Source organism: Thalassophryne amazonica, chromosome 5, assembly GCF_902500255.1.
Source record: "Thalassophryne amazonica chromosome 5, fThaAma1.1, whole genome shotgun sequence".
In the NCBI taxonomy this organism is placed as follows: domain Eukaryota; kingdom Metazoa; phylum Chordata; class Actinopteri; order Batrachoidiformes; family Batrachoididae; genus Thalassophryne; species Thalassophryne amazonica.
Genome location: NC_047107.1, coordinates 129,246,848 through 129,269,616, shown reverse-complemented (window position 1 = coordinate 129,269,616; position 22,769 = coordinate 129,246,848). Strand labels below are relative to the sequence as shown.

Sequence of the window (22,769 nt, the reverse complement as noted above, 5' to 3'; positions counted from 1 at the left end):
TTAGCCGCATGTTCTCCTTGAATTGCTGGCTGTCTGAGTGGTGTCCAAAAAATGAGGTGGGCTTCATTGATAATTGGCAAAGCTTCTGGGGAAAACCTGGTCTTGTTAGGAGAGACGGCATCCATCCCACTTTAGATGGAGCAGCTCTCATTTCTAGAAATCTGGCCAATTTTCTTGGATCCTCCAAACTGTGACTGTCTAGCGTTGGGACCAGGAGGCAGAGCTGTGGTCTTATACACCTCTCTGCAGCTTCTCTCCCCCTGCCATCCCCTCATTACCCCATCCCCGTAGAGACGGTGCCTGCTTCCAGACCACCAATAACCAGCAAAAATCTATTTAAGCAAAAAAATTCAAAAAGAAAAAATAATATAGCACCTTCAACTGCACCACAGACTAAAACAGTTAAATGTGGTCTATTAAACATTAGGTCTCTCTCTTCTAAGTCCCTGTTGGTAAATGATATAATAATTGATCAACGTATTGATTTATTCTGCCTAACAGAAACCTGGTTACAGCAGGATGAATATGTTAGTTTAAATGAGTCAACACCCCCGAGTCACACTAACTGTCAGAATGCTCGTAGTACGGGCCGGGGCGGAGGATTAGCAGCAATCTTCCATTCCAGCTTATTAATTAATCAAAAACCTAGACAGAGCTTTAATTCATTTGAAAGCTTGTCTCTTAGTCTTTTCCATCCAAATTGGAAGTCCCAAAAACCAGTTTTATTTGTTATTATCTATCGTCCACCTGGTCGTTACTGTGAGTTTCTCTGTGAATTTTCAGACCTTCTGTCTGACTTAGTGCTTAGCTCAGATAAGATACTTATAGTGGGCGATTTTAACATCCACACAGATGCTGAGAATGACAGCCTCAACACTGCATTTAATCTATTATTAGACTCTATTGGCTTTGCTCAAAAAGTAAATGAGTCCACCCACCACTTTAATCATATCTTAGATCTTGTTTTGACTTATGGTATGGAAATAGAAGACTTAACAGTATTCCCTGAAAACTCCCTTCTGTCTGATCATTTTTTAATAACATTTACATTTACCCTGATGGACTACCCTGCAGTGGGGAATAAGTTTCATTACACTAGAAGTCTTTCAGAAAGCGCTGTAACTAGGTTTAAGGATATGATTCCTTCTTTATGTTCTCTATTGTCATATACCAACACAGAGCAGAGTAGCTACCTAAACTCTGTAAGGGAGTTAGAGTATCTCGTCAATAGTTTTACATCCTCATTGAAGACAACTTTGGATGCTGTAGCTCCTCTGAAAAAGAGAGCTTTAAATCAGAAGTGTCTGACTCCGTGGTATAACTCACAAACTCGTAGCTTAAAGCAGATAACCCGTAAGTTGGAGAGGAAATGGCGTCTCACTAATTTAGAAGATCTTCACTTAGCCTGGAAAAAGAGTTTGTTGCTCTATAAAAAAGCCCTCCGTAAAGCTAGGACATCTTTCTACTCATCACTAATTGAAGAAAATAAGAACAACCCCAGGTTTCTTTTCAGCACTGTAGCCAGGCTGACAAAGAGTCAGAGCTCTATTGAGCTGAGTATTCCATTAACTTTAACTAGTAATGACTTCATGACTTTCTTTGCTAACAAAATTTTGACTATTAGAGAAAAAATTACTCATAACCATCCCAAAGATGTATCGTTATCTTTGGCTGCTTTCAGTGATGCCGGTATTTGGTTAGACTGTTTCTCTCCGATTGTTCTGAGTTATTTTCATTAGTTACTTCATCCAAACCATCAACATGTTTATTAGACCCCATTCCTGCCAGGCTGCTCAAGGAAGTCCTACCATTATTTAATGCTTCAATCTTAAATATGATCAACTTATCTTTGTTAGTTGGCTATGTACCACAGGCTTTTAAGGTGGCAGTAATTAAACCATTACTTAAAAAGCCATCTCTTGACCCAGCTATTTTAGCTAATTATAGGCCAATCTCCAACCTTCCTTTTCTCTCAAAGATTCTTGAGAGGGTAGTTGTAAAACAGCTAACTGATCACCTGCAGAGGAATGGTCTATTTGAAGAGGTTCAGTCAGGTTTTAGAATTCATCATAGTACAGAAACAGCATTAGTGAAGGTTACAAATGATCTTCTTATGGCTTCGGACAGTGGACTTATCTCTGTGCTTGTTCTGTTGGACCTCAGTGCTGCTTTTGATACTGTTGACCATAAAATTTTATTACAGAGATTAGAGCATGTCATAGGTATTAAAGGCACTGCGCTGCGGTGGTTTGAATCATATTTGTCTAATAGATTACAGTTTGTTCATGTAAATGGGGAATCTTCTTCACAGACTAAAGTTAATTATGGAGTTCCACAAGGTTCTGTGCTAGGACCAATTTTATTCACTTTATACATGCTTCCCTTAGGCAGTATTATTAGACGGTATTGCTTAAATTTTCATTGTTACGCAGATGATACCCAGCTTTATCTATCCATGAAGCCAGAGGACACACACCAATTAGCTAAACTGCAGGATTGTCTTACAGACATAAAGACATGGATGACCTCTAATTTCCTGCTTTTAAACTCAGATAAAACTGAAGTTATTGTACTTGGCCCCACAAATCTTAGAAGCATGGTGTCTAACCAGATCTTTACTCTGGATGGCATTTCCCTGACCTCTAGTAATACTGTGAGAAATCTTGGAGTCATTTTTGATCAGGATATGTCATTCAAAGCGCATATTAAACAAATATGTAGGACTGCCTTTTTGCATTTACGCAATATCTCAAATCAGAAAGGTCTTGTCTCAGAGTGATGCTGAAAAACTAATTCATGCATTTATTTCCTCTAGGCTGGACTATTGTAATTCTGTATTATCAGGTTGTCCTAAAAGTTCCCTAAAAAGCCTTCAGTTAATTCAAAATGCTGCAGCTAGAGTACTGACGGGGACTAGCAGGAGAGAGCATATCTCACCCGTGTTGGCCTCTCTTCATTGGCTTCCTGTTAATTCTAGAATAGAATTTAAAATTCTTCTTCTTACTTATAAGGTTTTGAATAATCAGGTCCCATCTTATCTCAGGGACCTCGTAGTACCATATCACCCTAATAGAGCGCTTCGCTCTCAGACTGCAGGCTTACTTGTAGTTCCTAGGGTTTGTAAGAGTAGAATGGGAGGCAGAGCCTTCAGCTTTCAGGCTCCTCTCCTGTGGAACCAGCTCCCAATTCAGATCAGGGAGACAGATACCCTCTCTACTTTTAAGATTAGGCTTAAAACTTTCCTTTTCGCTAAGGCTTATAGTTAGGGCTGGATCGGGTGACCCTGGACTATCCCTTGGTTATGCTGCTTTAGACGTAGACTGTGGTGGGGTTCCCATGATGCACTGTTTCTTTCTCTTTTTGCTCTGTATGCATCACTCCGCATTTAATCATTAGTGATCGATCTCTGCTCCCCTCCACAGCATGTCTTTTTCCTGGTTCTTTCCCTCAGCCCCAACCAGTCTCAGCAGAAGACTGCCCCTCCCTGAGCCTGGTTCTGCTGGAGGTTTCTTCCTGTTAAGAGGGAGTTTTTCCTTCCCACTGTTGCCAAGTGCTTGCTCACAGGGGGTCGTTTTGACCGTTGGGGTTTTTCATGATTGTTGTATGGCCTTGCCTTACAATATAAAGCGCCTTGGGGCAACTGTTTGTTGTGATTTGGCGCTATATTAAAAAAAAGTTGATTGATTGATTGATTGGGCAAGGTGATGATGCTGGAACTTTTGTTTGGTGCCGTTCCAATGAGATTTATAAAGATGACTGAAGACAACATGTAAATTTCCACAGTCATTGATGATATGGGGCTGCATGTCATGTAAAGGCACTGGGGAGATGGCTGTCATTACATCATCAATAAATGCACAAGTTTACGTTGATATTTTGGACACTTTTCTGATGTTTAAGGATGATGAAATCATTTTTCAAGAAGATAATGCATCTTGCCATAGAGCAAAAACTGTGAAAACATTCCTTGCAAAAAGACACATAGGGTCAATTTCATGACATAGGGTCAATGTCAACGAGCAGATCTGATTTGATGCAGGTGTTAGTTTTGGGGATGGAAATTTACAGGGTGATTCCATAATTTATTCCTCAGAATTGAGTGATTCATTATTTTTTTCTCTGCTTGGTCTAAAGTAACCGTTACTGACTGCCACAATCTTTTTTTCTTGATTTCTTATAGTGTTTCTTAAAGCCAGAAAGTTGCCATTTGAAATGACTTTAGTTTTGTGTCATGTCTCTGATCTGCTTTTTTTCTACAAAATTAAACAACAGAATGAACATCCTCCGAGGCCGGTGATTCCATAATTTTTGCCAGGGGTTGTATCATCAGTTCTTTTTCAATGTCCGCACTTTTAATTTGAAGGGCGTCAGTTCGCGTTTTCCGTCTGGTTCTCGCGGTAACTTGATGCAGCGGTGAGTCGAACCGATCGATTGGGAGCCCCGGCGGCTAATCGGGATTATGCGACGACATTGACGGTTGTTTCGGTAAGAACCCGGACCCGGTTTCGCTTGTTCGGTTGCCTTCCCGACCGCGCTGCTGGTCTGGCGGGTTAGCGCTAACCAGCTAGTTTAGCGCGTGTGTTTTAGCGCAAACGTCGCCTCGCTCCCTTTGTTCGTCTGCGCCCGTTTTGCGCCGATGCGGGTTTTGTAAATACTGGCGCAAGTATGGCGACCGTCTGGTGTGCGGCAAAGCGGGCACCTTAACGCCAAAATGCAAAGTCTCAGGTCGCTCTTCAGCCTCACTGTCGACATTATTCTGCAGTTTTAATTCGAAAACGCCACAAATTAATAAGAACACGCAGCGCCGAGCTCAGGTCACAATCTAAAAATGTCACAATTCTGCAAAAAAAAAAAAAAAAAAAAAAAGAGCTCAACAAAAACAGGTTTTCAGCTCGTCGTGAGATTAAACTGTGGATTTTCTGCACCCGGAGAAGCGTTTTGATTTCGGCGTTTACTTTTTAAAAACAAACAGTAAAACTAGTAAAGTCTTGGGACAACTCTGCTGAGAGTCATTTGAAGTTTGAACCCTGACCTCTGACGTCATCGGTCTAAATGTGGGTTAGGTCTTGTTTTAGTTCCATTGTACTTTTATTTTGGTGACCTCTGTGATCACATTTGAAGAAAATGTAGAATTAAATAAAAAGTCTGTGCTGAGAAATGTGGAAAATGTTGCAAGACTGAGACAAAGTTCACATTATCACAACAAGTAAGAGACACTGGAGCAACAAGTGAGTCTGTTAAAGAGTTGAGACACAAAAACAAAAAACTTTAACTTCCAGACCAGGAAGTCATTTGATTCCTTCCAGTAAGGGCTGCTAAATGTCTTTTTCTTCACACTATCAGTAGGGGGCAGCAGATGTCTACTTCATACTTGTAGAGTGTGAAAGTTTATACATTGGCAGTGCAGCCAAAATCCCCTGAGCTGGTTTAATGTCATCCAGATTGTGAAAGCAACAACTTAAAATAATAATAAATGCTCACATTTTATAACTCACCAGAATAAAAGCACCTTGTTATGGGGTTAACTTAGACACAGCAAATCAATCCCAAAAGCAGCTTTGATTTGCTTATATCCCGTATAGGACTGTCAGCCATGTTTTCACACACAAGCATGTTCTGGTGCAGTAGAAGACACTACATATCAATATGTTCATGTAGTGTTGTCCTTCACCCTGACGAAGGTGTCCCACACAGAGCGCCACGTCAAGTGCCTCTTCCCACGCAGTCAGTCCCACACTGGATTTTCTGGATTTTTTCTCCTCTGGGCATGGAGGCAGACATGCTGCAGGCACAGATGGAGACATGCCGCGTCATCTTGTTGTCCTCCGATGGGTGTCCGCTCATATTAGCATTGTATGCCAGACATCAAACAAAGTTCCCCTTTCTTGTTCAGAGTGGCCCCACACCGCTCTAGCTTTAGCTACAAATAATAGCAAAAGAATCTGTGGCTAAAAAAAAGTGTGGGCGAAGGGGACAATGTCAGCAAAACCGATTCACTGCAGGATCCAACAACATTAAAAAGTTAAGATAAATCTGACTAAATGGTAAATGGACTGCATTTATATAGCGCTTTTCCATCTGCAACAGATGCTCAAAGCGCTTCACAATAACGTCTCACATTCACCCCGATGTCAGGGTGCTGCCACGCAAGGCGCTCACTACACACCGGGAGCAACTAGGGCATTAAGGACCTTGCCCAAGGGCCCTTAGTGATTTTCTGGTCAGACTGGGATTTGAACCAAGGATCCTCTGGTCTCAAGCCCAACAGTTTAACCACTAGACCATTATTTTCTATTTAATGGCTAGCAGTAATGTACGTAAAGGTGCAGCATTGATTTGAGTTAAAATCATTAAATTCTCAATGAAAATGAAAATTTCTTGTTTAATCTGTACACTAATAATACAATAACATGCTTTTGGAGGGCAGTATGCATTTTCAAAGGCCCGACGTTCACGCCCAGTCACCCAAAATGACAGCTATTCGCCCAAGTTAGACGAAGGCGAATAGCTGTCATTTTGGGCGACTGGCAGTGAATGGAGGGACGCAGAAAATGCATGCCGCACGACAACAGCATGTTATTTGCATTATTATCACTTTGTACTGACATACACAACACGTAATGCGTACATAAAAAGTTGGCTCACTTAACTTCTGCCGCCTGGCGCACGCGCTACTGTTGAAATTCAGCAGTGCGTCCTCATCAACCTGGCTGCTTTAGCTGCTGTTCATTGTTGACCTATCCATGAGAAAATCATCCGGAATATCCATATTGGGACCAAAACACACTTCTCGCCCTTTAATCTTTTCCTCTGCGGACAGTTTTGTTTTTGTTTTGTTTTTTCCCCCTCTGCGGACAGTTCTTGGGCTGCGCGCGCGCACTATGACGTCATTTGTTTACGCACAGCGGGCGGGTATAGCCAGATACCGGCCTAGCAACGCCCCAGTAAAGTGATGATAATGACTAATAATGACTTTAATACTTCCAGCTGTTGAGGGTATTGTGCTGTAGATTGAATAACGATTGAATAAATACATACCTTTGTAAAATAACAGCTGTTAAAGTTCAGAGTTCTCGCCTGCTTTTTGTGATCTGTGCCTCTGAACATCAGCTTCTCCACATCAGGGTTTTATTTTTAACTCGTATATGTGTAATTTTTGCTCATTTCATTTATATATTCTCATTTTTAAGGATATTTGACCGTTTATTTCATCTCATAAATTCAGTATATGATGCGCACATGGTGTGAACAGGACGGTGCCATCAGAACCGTGCGGGTAGAGAAAGTGGAAAGAAGTAAAGGCAGCTCCACGGTTTGGTTTTGTGTGTGTGTGTGTGTTTTTTTTACATGTTCTCTCGGGTTAAAATCCTCTCTGCTCCGTGCTCGCTGTCTCAAGTGTACTGATGGTTCCCTCGCTCGCAGTCTGCAGCCAGTTAACTCCGCGCACACACACACCGACAGCTCCGTCGGTAAACTGCGCATTTTAAACGGCTTTGAACAAGACGGCGACCGTCATTACCAAAATTTGAACGTCCGAATGACGGCAGGACGGCTCGCTGCCTAAAACTATGAATTGAGAGAAAAACAAAGACTTAAATAAAATAAACAACTCGTCGACTAATAAATTAGTTGTCGACGGTCCCAATAGTCGACGTAGTCCTGACTAGTCGACTAGTTGTGGCAGCCCTACTGTGAAGCTGCACTACTCATGGACATGGCCGTTGAAGGAGTGTCCTGAATATTCTGGAAAGAAGTCTGCCGTGAAGCCGCACCATTCATGAACACTGACTACGTTCTTTTCAGAGTTCTGTGGTAACAACGGTGACAAAATACTTTAGATGACAATGAACATACTTTCTACTGGTCCTAGACAATCGGACAAGCGTTAATAACGAGGGACATCACCAGCTTTAGGAACGGTCTTCAGGGTTCTCGCCAGCGCAGTTGAGCTTAGGGGAACCTATACTGTGATTTGGATTCCCTGTACTATGATTTGGATACCTATGCTGGGATTGAACCAATATGGGGGTGGGGGGGGAAGCTTTTTTGTTTTTCTTTTTGAATGGACACGTCACACGTTATTTAATATTCCAGTTAGCAACACAAAGCGGCCCTCAAAATGCAGGAAATAATGTTTAAAAGAGTTATAAATTTGAAAATTTCTTATGAAGAAAGCCTGATTAAGCTGTTTCATCCTGTTTTTGCACTCTTTTTGGATTGTGGCGACTGTCATAGAATTGCGTCCACTGGAATCATTAATGGTTGGCTTCAAAACTACTTGAGGATTTGTCATCGCCACTTGGTGTTGCCACTCGCTGCATTTATTTTTGTCATCTTTGCTGAGTCCACACACAAACAGTTCGATTTCCGTTTCACGAAAGATTTTCATCGCTCACTTGTTCCGTTATCCCGGTGAGGAGCACAAGCAACAGTCTGTTTTATTCCCATATATGGTTAATTGAGGGCATTTCTGAATGCAAATGACCATGAGCTTTAGAACACAGGGGATTTATCAACAGCTGATGCTGACTGATGTGTGACCGACCGGCATGCGCCTGTTTGATCAACACAGATTTATGGTGTTGTACTTGCATACAGACTATTTTGTTCATACGACAGAATTTAGAAGTTTTTCGTTGCACAGTTGGATAGGGCTGCAACAAACGATTATTTGGATCATCGATGAATCTGGTGGGGTTTCGACACGATTAATAGGATTAGCGGGGAATTTTTTAAAAAATATGCCAGGGAAACAATTTTTCTCCCCTTCCATCACTTTATTTAACAACAGAACATTATTTGAAAATTTAAAATACTTGAAAATCAACAAATCGTCAAATGTCCCTTGGCTGTTGAAATATAAAATAATAAAGAATAAAACAGTTTATAAATAAAGAACAAAAATAATTATTTCAAATGGCATTGCTTTATCAAAGTGCTGAGTTGCCATAAACAACATTGAAACATATAAATGTTATAAAATATATGGTGAAAAAAGAGGTATTCTTGTTGCTGCAAATGAGCAATTAGCATAACCAGTTAACCATAAAACCTAAATCAAAAACTGTAGCCTGACTCATATGTGCAACATTCTCTGTATAACTTGTAAAGTATGTGGTCATTTCACATTGACACATGTGACTCATGTCTCTTTCTCTAAAATTGTATTGCAGCATTATTAGTTATTATGACTATTACTATTGTTGCTATTATTATTATTATATTATTATTATTTATTAAAAATAAATAAAAAAATATAATTTGTAATACATTTGACTCTTTTATGACAACAAACGCTGAGCCATTAATTATACAGAAAACAAATGCACAAACATGCTGAAATGCCAGCAGCTTAATGCTACCTTTAACACTGAAAATGCCATAGACATGCCAACGCGTTAGCATCAGCGTTAGCATAAAATACATCTATCAACTGTTTCAGAAGACCATAACAGGTCAGTGTAACATAAAAAGGTAAATATTCCTCACAGACATATGCTCTTTAGGGTTTTAGTGGGGAAAAATTAAGATAAAGCGAAATAAAACAAATGAAACCAACGAAGCAGCAGCTTGAAGCACTCCTTCATTGGTTCAAGATTCAAAGCAAAGCTCGGTTGATTATATGGAAGAAACAAAACATTTGTGGTACAACAAAGTTATTTATCAACTAATCGATGACTAAATTAGTTGACAACTATTTTAATAATCGATTTTAATCGATTAACTCAATTAGTTGTTTCAGCTCTACAGTTGGGACTCTCATTGTGGTCACTTTGGTAAGTGCTAACCTGAATGACTCATCAAAAATCACATACTGTCGCATTCCTATATGACCTCGCAAAGAATTGGTGGGAATCAAAAACAAGATTATAAAATGAGATCAAAGCTGTAGTTTTGATTCATTATGTCATTTTTGTGGAGGACTGCATGATTGTTGTCATTTAAGAAATTGTGAGATTTTTGTGCTTGATTGATCGAAAAAAAATGTTGATTTGAGCATGATGCTAGTAAAATATTGGATTATAAGACTTTCCAGTCTGGAATTTCCTGAAATGGAAATGTGAAATACTCCTTCTGGGACTGTCTTGGCTGACACACCTCTGCAACATCGCGTGGTGATTGGGGACAGTGCCTCTGGATTGGCAGACCGGGGTGGTGGTCCCTCTGTTTAAGAAGGGGGACCGGAGGGTGTGTTCCAGCTATAGGGGGATCACACTCCTCAGCCTCCCCGGTAAGGTCTATTCCAGAGTACTGGAGAGGAGAATTCGACCGATGGTTGAACCTCGGATTCAGGAGGAGCAGTGTGGTTTTCGTCCTGGTCGCGGCACACTGGACCAGCTCTACACGCTCCATCGGGTGCTCGAGGGTTCATGGGAGTTCGCCCAACCAGTCCACGTGTTTTGTGGATCTGGAGAAGGCGTTCGACCGTGTCCCTCGGGACACCCTGTGGGGGGTGCTTCGGGAGTACGGGGTCCGTGGTCCTTTGCTAAGGGCTATCCGGTCCCTGTATGACCGCAGCAGGAGCTTGGTTCGCATTGCCGGTAGTAAGTCAAACCTGTTTCCGGTGCACGTTGGCCTCTGCCAGGGCTGCCCTTTGTCACCGGTTCTGTTCATTATTTTTATGGACAGAATTTCTAGGCGCAGCCAGGGTGTAGAGGGGGTCTGGTTTGGAAACCACAGAATCTTGTCTCTGCTGTTTGCGGACGATGTGGTTCTGTTGGCTTCGTCAAATCAGGACCTTCAGCGTGCACTGGAGCGGTTTGCAGCCGAGTGTGAAGCGTCCGGGATGAAAATCAGCACCTCCAAATCCGAGGCCATGGTTCTCGACCAGAAAAAGGTGCTTTGCCCTCTTCAGGTCGGTGGAGTGTCCTTGCCTCAAGTGGAGGAGTTTAAGTATCTCGGGTTCTTGTTCACGAGTGAGGGACGGATGGAGCGTGAGATTGACAGACGGATCGGTGCAGCATCTGCAGTGATGCGGTCGCTGTATCGGACCGTCGTGGTGAAGAGAGAGCTGAGTAGGGGGGCAAAGCTCTCGATTTACCGATCGATCTACGTTCCGATCCTCACCTATGGTAATGAGATTTGGCTCATGACCGAAAGAATGAGATCGCGAGTACAAGCGGCCGAGATGAGTTTCCTCCGCAGGGTGGCTGGGCGCTCCCTTAGAGATAGGGTGAGGAGTTCGGTCACTCGGGAGGAACTCGGAGTCGAGCCGCTGCTCCTCCACATCGAAAGGAGTCAGTTGAGGTGGCTCGGGCATCTCTTCGGATGCCCCCTGGACACCTCGCTGGAGAGATGTTCCGGGCACGTCCCATTGGGAGCAGGCCCCGGGGAAGACCCAGGACATGCTGGAAGGATTACATCTCTCGGCTGGCTTGGGAACGCCTTGGGGTTCCCCCGGAGGAGCTGGGGGAGGTGTGTGTGGATCGGGAGGTCTGGGCGGCTTTGCTTGAGCTGCTGCCCCCGCGACCCGACTCCGGATAAAGCGGAAGAAAATGGATGGATGGATGGATGGAAATGTGAAATAATCTATTATTTACAACCCATTAATGAAAAGTTACACAAACTGTGATTATCTGGGAACTGTTAATAATTTTGCTTCAAGCATTGAATAAAATATCCCATAAAACGTGAACGCAGGTCTCACAAAACGTAAGTTGCAGAACGTGATATCATTCATGATGTGTATATTTTTGTTCAGTTTAAGTAGTTTACGGATCAATTACTTGAGGAAATCTTGATCATAAACCCTATCTCTGCAAAAATATATATATATGTTTTGGGGGAGTGTGGGGTCACTACAACTGGGGAGGTGAGTCCCAAGTGGGCTCTCGCTTCTGGTGTAAGTGCCCGGCCCCACTGGGCACGTCCCACTACGGGGGCAGTGACCGGTGGGGACTTTGACTGGAGCGGTTCACCTGGCTAACCGTAACACAGGTGTCACACAGGACAGAAACCTCCCGTGGAGCAAAAGGGCAAAAACTGGCTTGATCTTAATTTTCAGTATTTATACAGACAGTGAACATGGGGCCTCACCATCCAGCTGACTGTTTGGGTTTTAAGCAGGAGGTGTCGGAAAAGTTACCACAGGGGCAACTGGCTTGTGGCGGCCAAACGTTCATAGAGACATCAATTTTTGATCCTTTGGTGTCGATTCTTCCTCTCATTATGAAGCAGAATTCACCAAGTCTTGGATAGTTCACAAACCCACCGCGTGTGCAAGTCGAGGGGTGGCACGATGCCCCGTGGTGTAATGAAAGTGAGAGGTGTGCAGTCATAATCCCACAGATGAAGCTTCACACCATCGGCTCTTCAGACAAACATACATACATACACCAAATCCTGAAGAAATTCACATGTTGCGAGGCTAGGGCTGCGGCTGTCGAATATTTTTGGAATCGAGTATTCTATTGATTATTTTATCGACTAATTGAGTAATCAGTTTTTAAACAATATCAACATCACTAGTGGCTAGTACTAGTTCCTAAGCAATTTCACAATGTTGCTGTGCCATCATGCAGATTTTTAAGTTTAGGGTGTTTTTTTCTCTCTCTTCCCGGGTAATTATTTATTTTTTCACATTATTAAGAATTTTGGAGCTTTGCCGAACCATGAGCCGAGGCGGTCTGTGAAATCTTCAGTCTGCGGACAGGACATTCTTTTTTTGTCTTATTGCACATTTGAATTTTACTTGCACACTGCATTTGCACTTTTTATACTGTGATTTATTCAGTGTTTAGTGTATATTTTATATTTATACATGCCGTACAGAGAGCAGCTCAAACCAAAGTCAAATTCCTTGTTTTCTGTGGATACTTGGCGAATAACAGCCTGTGATAAACGGTTGTGGAGTGCAGTGTTTCCACAAAAACTGACTGATGAATCAACTGTACAGCCTGTTGATTAAAAACTCGTCATATCCGAATAAAGCCATTATTTTTGAACAGTTAAACATGATTCACTTAAAGTGCACATCCTTTTGCTTCATCTGTGGAGGTGGAGTGCAGCCAGTGGACCAAACCATGTTTTTAAAAACACATACAGACACACTGCTTCACTTTAAATGCACAATAAGTCAGTTTCAGATGATTGGCACGGACCCTTTTTCTCTTAATAGGCTTTATTTTACTCAGTGTGCGGCTTTGTAAAGTTGTAGCGTCGCCTGCTACATTGATTAGCTCTTACATTAGTTATGCACGTGCTCTATGGTCTTCTTCTTCTCTGTTTTTTTGTGGGAGCATTACAGTGCCACATACAGGCCTGGCGTATGTACTACAGCATTTAAATGAACCCCCGAGGCAAATTCTTTGCCTCGAATATTTTTTGTAATCGAATTATTCGAGTTACTCCATGAATTGTTTCAGACCTGTGCAAGACTTGCGTTCATGTTTTGAGAGATATTTTTTCAGTAGTCACATTTTTGATTCACGTTTTGGGGGTTACCCCCTGCTGTGTTTCCCCCACAGACTCAACAAACAACAATCCAATCAGCCTCATTCTCCAGGTGATAGTCTGTACCCTGACTGTATGCTGTTCATTGAGGGCCAGGCCTAATTGCTGGTGGTGCCCCTCCTCCCTCGCCCCCACCCAACACCCTCACCCCCTCTTCCTCAGTCACCCCTTGAGTTTCACATAACTCGACTTCCAGCGTTTAGCCTGGACCGGGGCTCTGCTGGCAGCCCCGTACCTGTGGATGAATGAAGACTCCATTCAAGAGTCCAGCGGCACCGCGGCCTCGAGCCGACGGCGGTGAGTGAGTCCACCTGGACAAAAGTCTTCAACAGCTGATTTTCACAGATTGTTTCTTTCTATGTTAAAACTCTTCACAATGTTTCCATCCCCCAAAGTGCACAGGGACCGCTTGCGTTTGTGTCATGAGGAGGCATTTCCATTAACAAGTGAGGGAGCCAGAAATGAAATTCTCAGGCCACGCCCCCTTTGATCCCAGATCTTCTGCTTGCTCACTAATGACCTAAATAAATAAATCAATAACTTGCTCCCAGTTGGTCATCTTCCATAAAGTATGGGAAAAGCAACAGTTAGGGACAGTGTGTGTGCTGCATATATATATATGTATGTATATATATATATATGTGTGTGTGTGTGTGTGTATATCAATCAATCAATCAATCAATTTTATTTATTTAGCGCCAAATCACAACAAACAGTTGCCCCAAGGCGCCTTATATTGTAAGTCAAGGCCATACAATAATTACGTAAAAACCCCAACGGTCAAAACGACCCCCTGTGAGCAAGCACTTGGCGACAGTGGGAAGGAAAAACTCCCTTTTAACAGGAAGAAACCTCCAGCAGAACCAGGCTCAGGGAGGGGCAGTCTTCTGCTGGGACTGGTTGGGGCTGAGGGAGAGAACCAGGAAAAAGACATGCTGTGGAGGGGAGTAGAGATCAATCACTAATGATTAAATGCAGAGTGGTGCATACAGAGCAAAAAGAGAAAGAAACACTCAGTGCATCATGGGAACCCCCCAGCAGTCTAAGTCTATAGCAGCATAACTAAGGGATGGTTCAGGGTCACCTGATCCAGCCCTAATTATAAGCTTTAGCAAAAAGGAAAGTTTTAAGCCTAATCTTAAAAGTAGAGAGGGTGTCTGTCTCCCTGATCTGAATTGGGAGCTGATTCCACAGGAGAGGAGCCTGAAAGCTGAAGGCTCTGCCTCCCATTCTACTCTTACAAACCCTAGGAACTACAAGTAAGCCTGCAGTCTGAGAGCGAAGCGCTCTATTGGGGTGATATGGTACTACGAGGTCCCTAAGATAAGATGGGACCTGATTATTCAAAACCTTATAAGTAAGAAGAAGAATTTTAAATTCTATTCTAGAATTAACAGGAAGCCAATGAAAAGAGGCCAATATGGGTGAGATATGCTCTCTCCTTCTAGTCCCCGTTAGTACTCTAGCTGCAGCATTTTGAATTAACTGAAGGCTTTTCAGGGAACTTTTAGGACAACCTGATAATAATGAATTACAATAGTCCAGCCTAGAGGAAATAAATGCATGAATTAGTTTTTCAGGATCACTCTGAAACAAGACCTTTCTAATTTTAGAGATATTGCGTAAATGCAAAAAAGCAGTCCTACATATTTGTTTAATATGCGCTTTGAATGACATATCCTGATCAAAAATGACTCCCAAGATTTCTCACAGTATTACTAGAGGTCAGGGTAATGCCATCCAGAGTAAGGATCTGGTTAGACACCATGTTTCTAAGATTTGTGGGGCCAAGTACAATAACTTCAGTTTTATCTGAGTTTAAAAGCAGGAAATTAGAGGTCATCCATGTCTTTATGTCTGTAAGACAATCCTGCAGTTTAGCTAATTGGTGTGTGTCCTCTGGCTTCATGGATAGATAAAGCTGGGTATCATCTGCGTAACAATGAAAATTTAAGCAATACCGTCTAATAATACTGCCTAAGGGAAGCATGTATAAAGTGAATAAAATTGGTCCTAGCACAGAACCTTGTGGAACTCCATAATTAACCTTAGTCTGTGAAGAAGATTCCCCATTTACATGAACAAATTGTAATCTATTAGATAAATATGATTCAAACCACCGCAGCGCAGTGCCTTTAATACCTATGGCATGCTCTAATCTCTGTAATAAAATTTTATGGTCAACAGTATCAAAAGCAGCACTGAGGTCTAACAGAACAAGCACAGAGATGAGTCCACTGTCTGAGACCATAAGAAGATCATTTGTAAACTTCACTAATGCTGTTTCTGTACTATGATGAATTCTAAAACCTGACTGAAACTCTTCAAATAGACCATTCCTCTGCAGATGATCAGTTAGCTGTTTTACAACTACCCTTTCAAGAATTTTTGAGAGAAAAGGAAGGTTGGAGATTGGCCTATAATTAGCTAAGATAGCTGGGTCAAGTGATGGCTTTTTAAGTAATGGTTTAATTACTGCCACCTTAAAAGCTTGTGGTACATAGCCAACTAATAAAGATAGATTGATCATATTTAAGATCGAAGCATTAAATAATGGTAGGGCTTCCTTGAGCAGCCTGGTAGGAATGGGGTCTAATAGACATGTTGATGGTTTGGATGAAGTAACTAATGAAAATAACTCAGAACAATCAGAGAGAAAGAGTCTAACCAAATACCGGCATCACTGAAAGCAGCCAAAGATAACGATACGTCTTTGGGATGGTTATGAGTAATTTTTTCTCTAATAGTTAAAATTTTATTAGCAAAGAAAGTCATGAAGTCATTACTAGTTAAAGTTAAAGGAATACTCGGCTCAATAGAGCTCTGACTCTTTGTCAGCCTGGCTACAGTGCTGAAAAGAAACCTGGGGTTCTTATTTTCTTCAATTAGTGATGAGTAGTAAGATGTCCTAGCTTTACGGAGGGCTTTTTTATAGAGCAACAGACTCTTTTTCCAGGCTAAGTGAAGATCTTCTAAATTAGTGAGACGCCATTTCCTCTCCAACCTACGGGTTATCTGCTTTAAGCTGCGAGTTTGTGAGTTATACCACGGAGTCAGGCACTTCTGATTTAAAGCTCTCTTTTTCAGAGGAGCTACAGCATCCAAAGTTGTCTTCAATGAGGATGTAAAACTATTGACACGATACTCTATCTCACTTACAGAGTTTAGGTAGCTACTCTGCACTGTGTTGGTATATGACATTAGAAAACATAAAGAAGGAATCATATCCTTAAACCTAGTTACAGCGCTTTCTGAAAGACTTCTAGTGTAATGAAACTTATTCCCCACTGCTGCGTAGTCCATCAGAGTAAATGTAAATGTTATTAAGAAATGATCAGACAGAAGGGAGTTTTCAGGGAATACTGTTAAGTCTTAAATTTCCGTACCATAAGTCATAACAAGATCTAAGATATGATTAAAGTGGTGGGTGGACTCATTTACATTTTGAGCAAAGCCAATTGAGTCTAATAATAGATTAAATGCAGTGTTGAGGCTGTCATTCTCAGCATCTGTGTGGATGTTAAAATCGCCCTCTATAATTATCTTATCTGAGCTAAGCACTAAGTCAGACAAAAGGTCTGAAAACTCACAGAGAAACTCACAGTAACGACCAGGTGGACGATGGATAATAACAAATAAAACTGGTTTTTGGGACTTCCAATTTGGATGGACAAGACTAAGAGTCAAGCTTTCAAATGAATTAAAGCTCTGTCTGGGTTTTGGATTAATTAATAAGCTGGAATGGAAGATTGCTGCTAATCCTCCCCCTCGGCCCGTGCTACGAGCATTCTGGCAGTTAGTGTGACTTGGGGGTGTTGACTCATTTAAACTAACATATTCATCCTGCTGTAACCAGGTTTCTGTAAGGCAGAATAAATCAATATGTTGATCAATTATTATATCATTTACTAACAGGGACTTAGAAGAGAGAGACCTAATGTTGAATAGACCACATTTAACTGTTTTAGTCTGTGGTGCAGTTGAAGGTGCTATATTATTTTTTCTTTTTGAATTTTTATGCTTAAATAAATTTTTGCTGGTTATTGGTGGTCTGGGAGCAGGCACCGTCTCTATGGGGATGGGGTATTGGGGGGATGGCAGGGGGAGAGAAGCTGCAGAGAGGTGTGTAAGACTACAACTCTGCTTCCTGGTCCCAACCCTGGATAGTCACAGTTTGGAGGATTTAAGAAAATTGGCCAGATTTCTAGAAATGAGAGCTGCTCCATCCAAAGTGGGATGGATGCCGTCTCTCCTAACAAGACCAGGTTTTCCCCAGAAGCTTTGCCAATTATCTCTGAAGCTCACCTCATTTTTTGGACACCACTCAGACAGCCAGCAATTCAAGGAGAACATGCGGCTAAACATGTCACTCCCGGTCCGATTGGGGAGGGGCCCAGAGAAAACTACAGAGTCCGACATTGTTTTTGCAAAGTTACACACCGATTCAATGTTAATTTTAGTGACCTCCGATTGGCGTAACCGGGTGTCATTACTGCCGACATGAATTACAATCTTACCAAATTTACGCTTAGCCTTAGCCAGCAGTTTCAAATTTCCTTCAATGTCGCCTGCTCTGGCCCCCGGAAGACATTTGACTATGGTTGCTGGTGTTGCTAACTTCACATTTCTCAAAACAGAGTCGCCAATAACCAGAGTTTGATCCTCGGCGGGTGTGTTGTCGAGTGGGGAAAAACGGTTAGAAATGTGAATGGGTTGGCGGTGTACACGGGGCTTCTGTTTAAGGCTACGCTTCCTTCTCACCGTCACCCAGTCGGCCTGCTTTCCCGGCTGCTCGGGATCTGCCAGAGGGAAACTAACGGCGGCTAAGCTACCTCCGCACCGACTACAGGGGCCTGGCTAGCTGTAGAATTTTCCACGGTGCAGAGCCAAGTCTCCAATTCGCCCAGCCTGGCCTCCAAAGCTATTAATAAGCTACACTTATTACAAGTACCATTACTGCTAAAGGAGGCCGAGGAATAACTAAACATTTCACACCCAGAGCAGAAAAGTGCGGGAGAGACAGGAGAAGCCGCCATGCTAAACCGGCTAAGAGCTAGTAGCTGCGCTAAGCTAGCGGATTCCTAAAAACACACAAAGTGAATAATGTGTAAATAATTTAGAGGTGATTCAACAGAGGGAGTGCTTTAGTTAAGGCACGTGAAGATTACACTGTGAAACAAATCGTTATCTAGGTAACTAGATACATGTTACAGGTAACTGGTACATGTAATAAGTGCAGCTTATTCGTAGCTTTGGAGGCCAGGCTGGGCGAATTGGAGGCTCGGCTCCGCACCGTGGAAAATTCTACAGCTAGCCAGGCCCCTGTAGTCGGTGCGGACCAAGGTAGCTTAGCCGCCGTTAGTTCCCCCCTGGCAGACCCCGTGCAGTCGGGAAGGCAGGCTGACTGGGTGACTGTGAGGAGGAAGCGTAGCCCTAAACAGAAGCCCCGTGTACACCGTCAACCCGTTCACATCTCTAACCGTTTTTTCCCCACTCGACGATACACTCGCCGAGGATCAAACTCTGGTTATTGGCGACTCTGTTTTGAGAAATGTGAAGTTAGCGACACCAGCAACCATTGTCAATTGTCTTCCGGGGGCCAGAGCAGGCGACATCGAAGGACATTTGAAATTGCTGGCTAAGGCTAAGCGTAAATTTGGTAAGATTGTAATTCACGTCGGCAGTAATGACACTCGGTTACGACAATCGGAGGTCACTAAAATTAACATTGAATCGGTGTGTAACTTTGCAAAAACAATGTCGGACTCTGTTGTTTTCTCTGGGCCCCTCCCCAATCAGACCGGGAGTGACATGTTTAGCCGCATGTTCTCCTTGAATTGCTGGCTGTCTGAGTGGTGTCCAAAAAATGAGGTGGGCTTCATTGATAATTGGCAAAGCTTCTGGGGAAAACCTGGTCTTGTTAGGAGAGACGGCATCCATCCCACTTTAGAGGGAGCAGCTCTCATTTCTAGAAATCTGGCCAATTTTTTGGGATCCTCCAAACTGTGACTGTCTAGCGTTGGGACCAGGAGGCAGAGCTGTAGTCTTACACACCTCTCTGCAGCTTCTCTCCCCCTGCCATCCCCCTATTACCCCATCCCCGTAGAGACGGTGCCTGCTCCCAGACCACCAATAACTAGCAAAAATCTATTTAAGCATAAAAATTCAAAAAGAAAAAATAATATAGCACCTTCAATTGCACCACAGACTAAAACAGTTAAATGTGGTCTATTAAACATTAGGTCTCTTTCTTCTAAGTCCCTGTTGGTAAATGATATAATAATTGATCAACGTATTGATTTATTCTGCCTAACAGAAACTTGGTTACAGCAGGATGAATATGTTAGTTTAAATGAGTCAACACCCCCGAGTCACACTAACTGTCAGAATGCTCGTAGCACGGGCCGGGGCGGAGGATTAGCAGCAATCTTCCATTCCAGCTTATTAATTAATCAAAAACCTAGACAGAGCTTTAATTCATTTGAAAGCTTGTCTCTTAGTCTTGTCCATCCAAATTGGAAGTCCCAAAAACCAGTTTTATTTGTTATTATCTATCGTCCACCTGGTCGTTACTGTGAGTTTCTCTGTGAATTTCAGACCTTTTGTCTGACTTAGTGCTTAGCTCAGATAAGATAATTATAGTGGGCGATTTTAACATCCACACAGATGCTGAAAATGACAGCCTCAACACTGCATTTAATCTATTATTAGACTCTATTGGCTTTGCTCAAAAAGTAAATGAGTCCACCCACCACTTTAATCATATTTTAGATCTTGTTCTGACTTATGGTATGGAAATAGAAGACTTAACAGTATTCCCTGAAAACTCCCTTTTGTCTGATCATTTTTTAATAACATTTACATTTACCCTGATGGACTACCCTGCAGTGGGGAATAAGTTTCATTACACTAGAAGTCTTTCAGAAAGCGCTGTAACTAGGTTTAAGGATATGATTCCTTCTTTATGTTCTCTAATGTCATATACCAACACAGAGCAGAGTAGCTACCTAAACTCTGTAAGGGAGTTAGAGTATCTTGTCAATAGTTTTACATCCTCATTGAAGACAACTTTGGATGCTGTAGCTCCTCTGAAAAAGAGAGCTTTAAATCAGAAGTGTCTGACTCCGTGGTATAACTCACAAACTCGTAGCTTAAAGCAGATAACCCGTAAGTTGGAGAGGAAATGGCGTCTCACTAATTTAGAAGATCTTCACTTAGCCTGGAAAAAGAGTTTGTTGCTCTATAAGAAAGCCCTTCGTGAAGCTAGGACATCTTTCTACTCATCACTAATTGAAGAAAATAAGAACAACCCCAGGTTTCTTTTCAGCACTGTAGCCAGGCTGACAAAGAGTCAGAGCTCTATTGAGCTGAGTATTCCATTAACTTTAACTAGTAATGACTTCATGACTTTCTTTGCTAACAAAATTTTGACTATTAGAGAAAAAATTACTCATAACCATCCCAAAGATGTATCGTTATCTTTGGCTGCTTTCAGTGATGCCGGTATTTGGTTAGACTCTTTCTCTCCGATTGTTCTGTCTGAGTTATTTTCATTAGTTACTTCATCCAAACCATCAACATGCTTATTAGACCCCATTCCTGCCAGGCTGCTCAAGGAAGTCCTACCATTATTTAATGCTTCAATCTTAAATATGATCAATCTATCTTTGTTAGTTGGTTATGTACCACAGGCCTTTAAGGTGGCAGTAATTAAACCATTACTTAAAAAGCCATCACTTGACCCAGCTATCTTAGCTAATTATAGGCCAATCTCCAACCTTCCTTTTCTCTCAAAGATTCTTGAGAGGGTAGTTGTAAAACAGCTAACTGATCACCTGCAGAGGAATGGTCTATTTGAAGAGTTTCAGTCAGGTTTTAGAATTCATCATAGTACAGAAACAGCATTAGTGAAGGTTACAAATGATCTTCTTATGGCTTTGGACAGTGGACTTATCTCTGTGCTTGTTCTGTTGGACCTCAGTGCTGCTTTTGATACTGTTGACCATAAAATTTTATTACAGAGATTAGAGCATGTCATAGGTATTAAAGGCATTGCGCTGCGGTGGTTTGAATCATATTTGTCTAATAGATTACAGTTTGTTCATGTAAATGGGGAATCTTCTTCACAGACTAAAGTTAATTATGGAGTTCCACAAGGTTCTGTGCTAGGACCAATTTTATTCACTTTATACATGCTTCCCTTGGGCAGTATTATTAGACGGTATTGCTTAAATTTTCATTGTTACGCAGATGATACCCAGCTTTATCTATCCATGAAGCCAGAGGATACGCACCAATTAGCTAAACTGCAGGATTGTCTTACAGACATAAAGACATGGATGACCTCTAATTAAACTCAGATAAAACTGAAGTTATTGTACTTGGCCCCACAAATCTTAGAAGCATGGTGTCTAACCAGATCGTTACTCTGGATGGCATTTCCCTGATCTCTAGTAATACTGTGAGAAATCTTGGAGTTATTTTTGATCAGGATATGTCATTCAAAGCGCATATTAAACAAATATGTAGGACTGCCTTTTTGCATTTACGCAATATCTCTAAAATCAGAAAGGTCTTGTCTCAGAGTGATGCTGAAAAACTAATTCATGCATTTGTTTCCTCTAGGCTGGACTATTGTAATTCATTATTATCAGGTTGTCCTAAAAGTTCCCTAAAAAGCCTTCAGTTGGTTCAGAATGCTGCAGCTAGAGTACTGACGGGGACTAGCAGGAGAGAGCATATCTCACCCGTGTTGGCCTCCCTTCATTGGCTTCCTGTTAATGCTAGAATAGAATTTAAAATTCTTCTTCTTACTTATAAGGTTTTGAATAATCAGGTCCCATCTTATCTTAGGGACCTCATAGTACCATATTACCCCATTAGAGCGCTTCGCTCTCAGACTGCGGGCTTACTTGTAGTTCCTAGGGTTTGTAAGAGTAGAATGGGAGGCAGAGCCTTCAGCTTTCAGGCTCCTCTCCTGTGGAACCAGCTCCCAATTCAGATCAGGGAGACAGATACCCTCTCTACTTTTAAGATTAGGCTTAAAACTTTCCTTTTCGCTAAGGCTTATAGTTAGGGCTGGATCGGGTGACCCTGGACCATCCCTTGGTTATGTTGCTTTAGACGTAGACTGTGTTTCATAATTATTGTATGGCCTTGCCTTGCAATGTGGAGCGCCTTGGGGCAACTGTTTGTTGTGATTTGGCGCTATACAAGAAAAAAGTTGATTGATTGAATCTAACTGCGCAGATTAAACAGCTAACAGATACAGAAAAACACCGCTGTGCTCCAGAACAGGAAGTGATACAATACCGCAG

General features: G+C 42.0%; 1 protein-coding gene across 2 annotated transcripts in view; it reads left to right on the top strand.

Moving 5' to 3' along the window:
• Positions 1-22,769, top strand: part of LOC117511335 (spindlin-1-like) — a 72,833-nt gene that overhangs the window by 30,181 nt on the left and 19,883 nt on the right. The window contains exons 1-2 of one of the 2 annotated variants that reach the window (XM_034171362.1): positions 4,378-4,485; positions 13,467-13,749. In XM_034171362.1, coding sequence (XP_034027253.1) covers positions 13,698-13,749 — 52 coding nt within the window. In that variant the 5' untranslated portion in view covers positions 4,378-4,485; positions 13,467-13,697. Of the gene's footprint in view, positions 1-4,377; positions 4,486-13,466; positions 13,750-22,769 lie in introns of those variants that run through there. The other variant, XM_034171363.1, reaches the window with a different exon arrangement.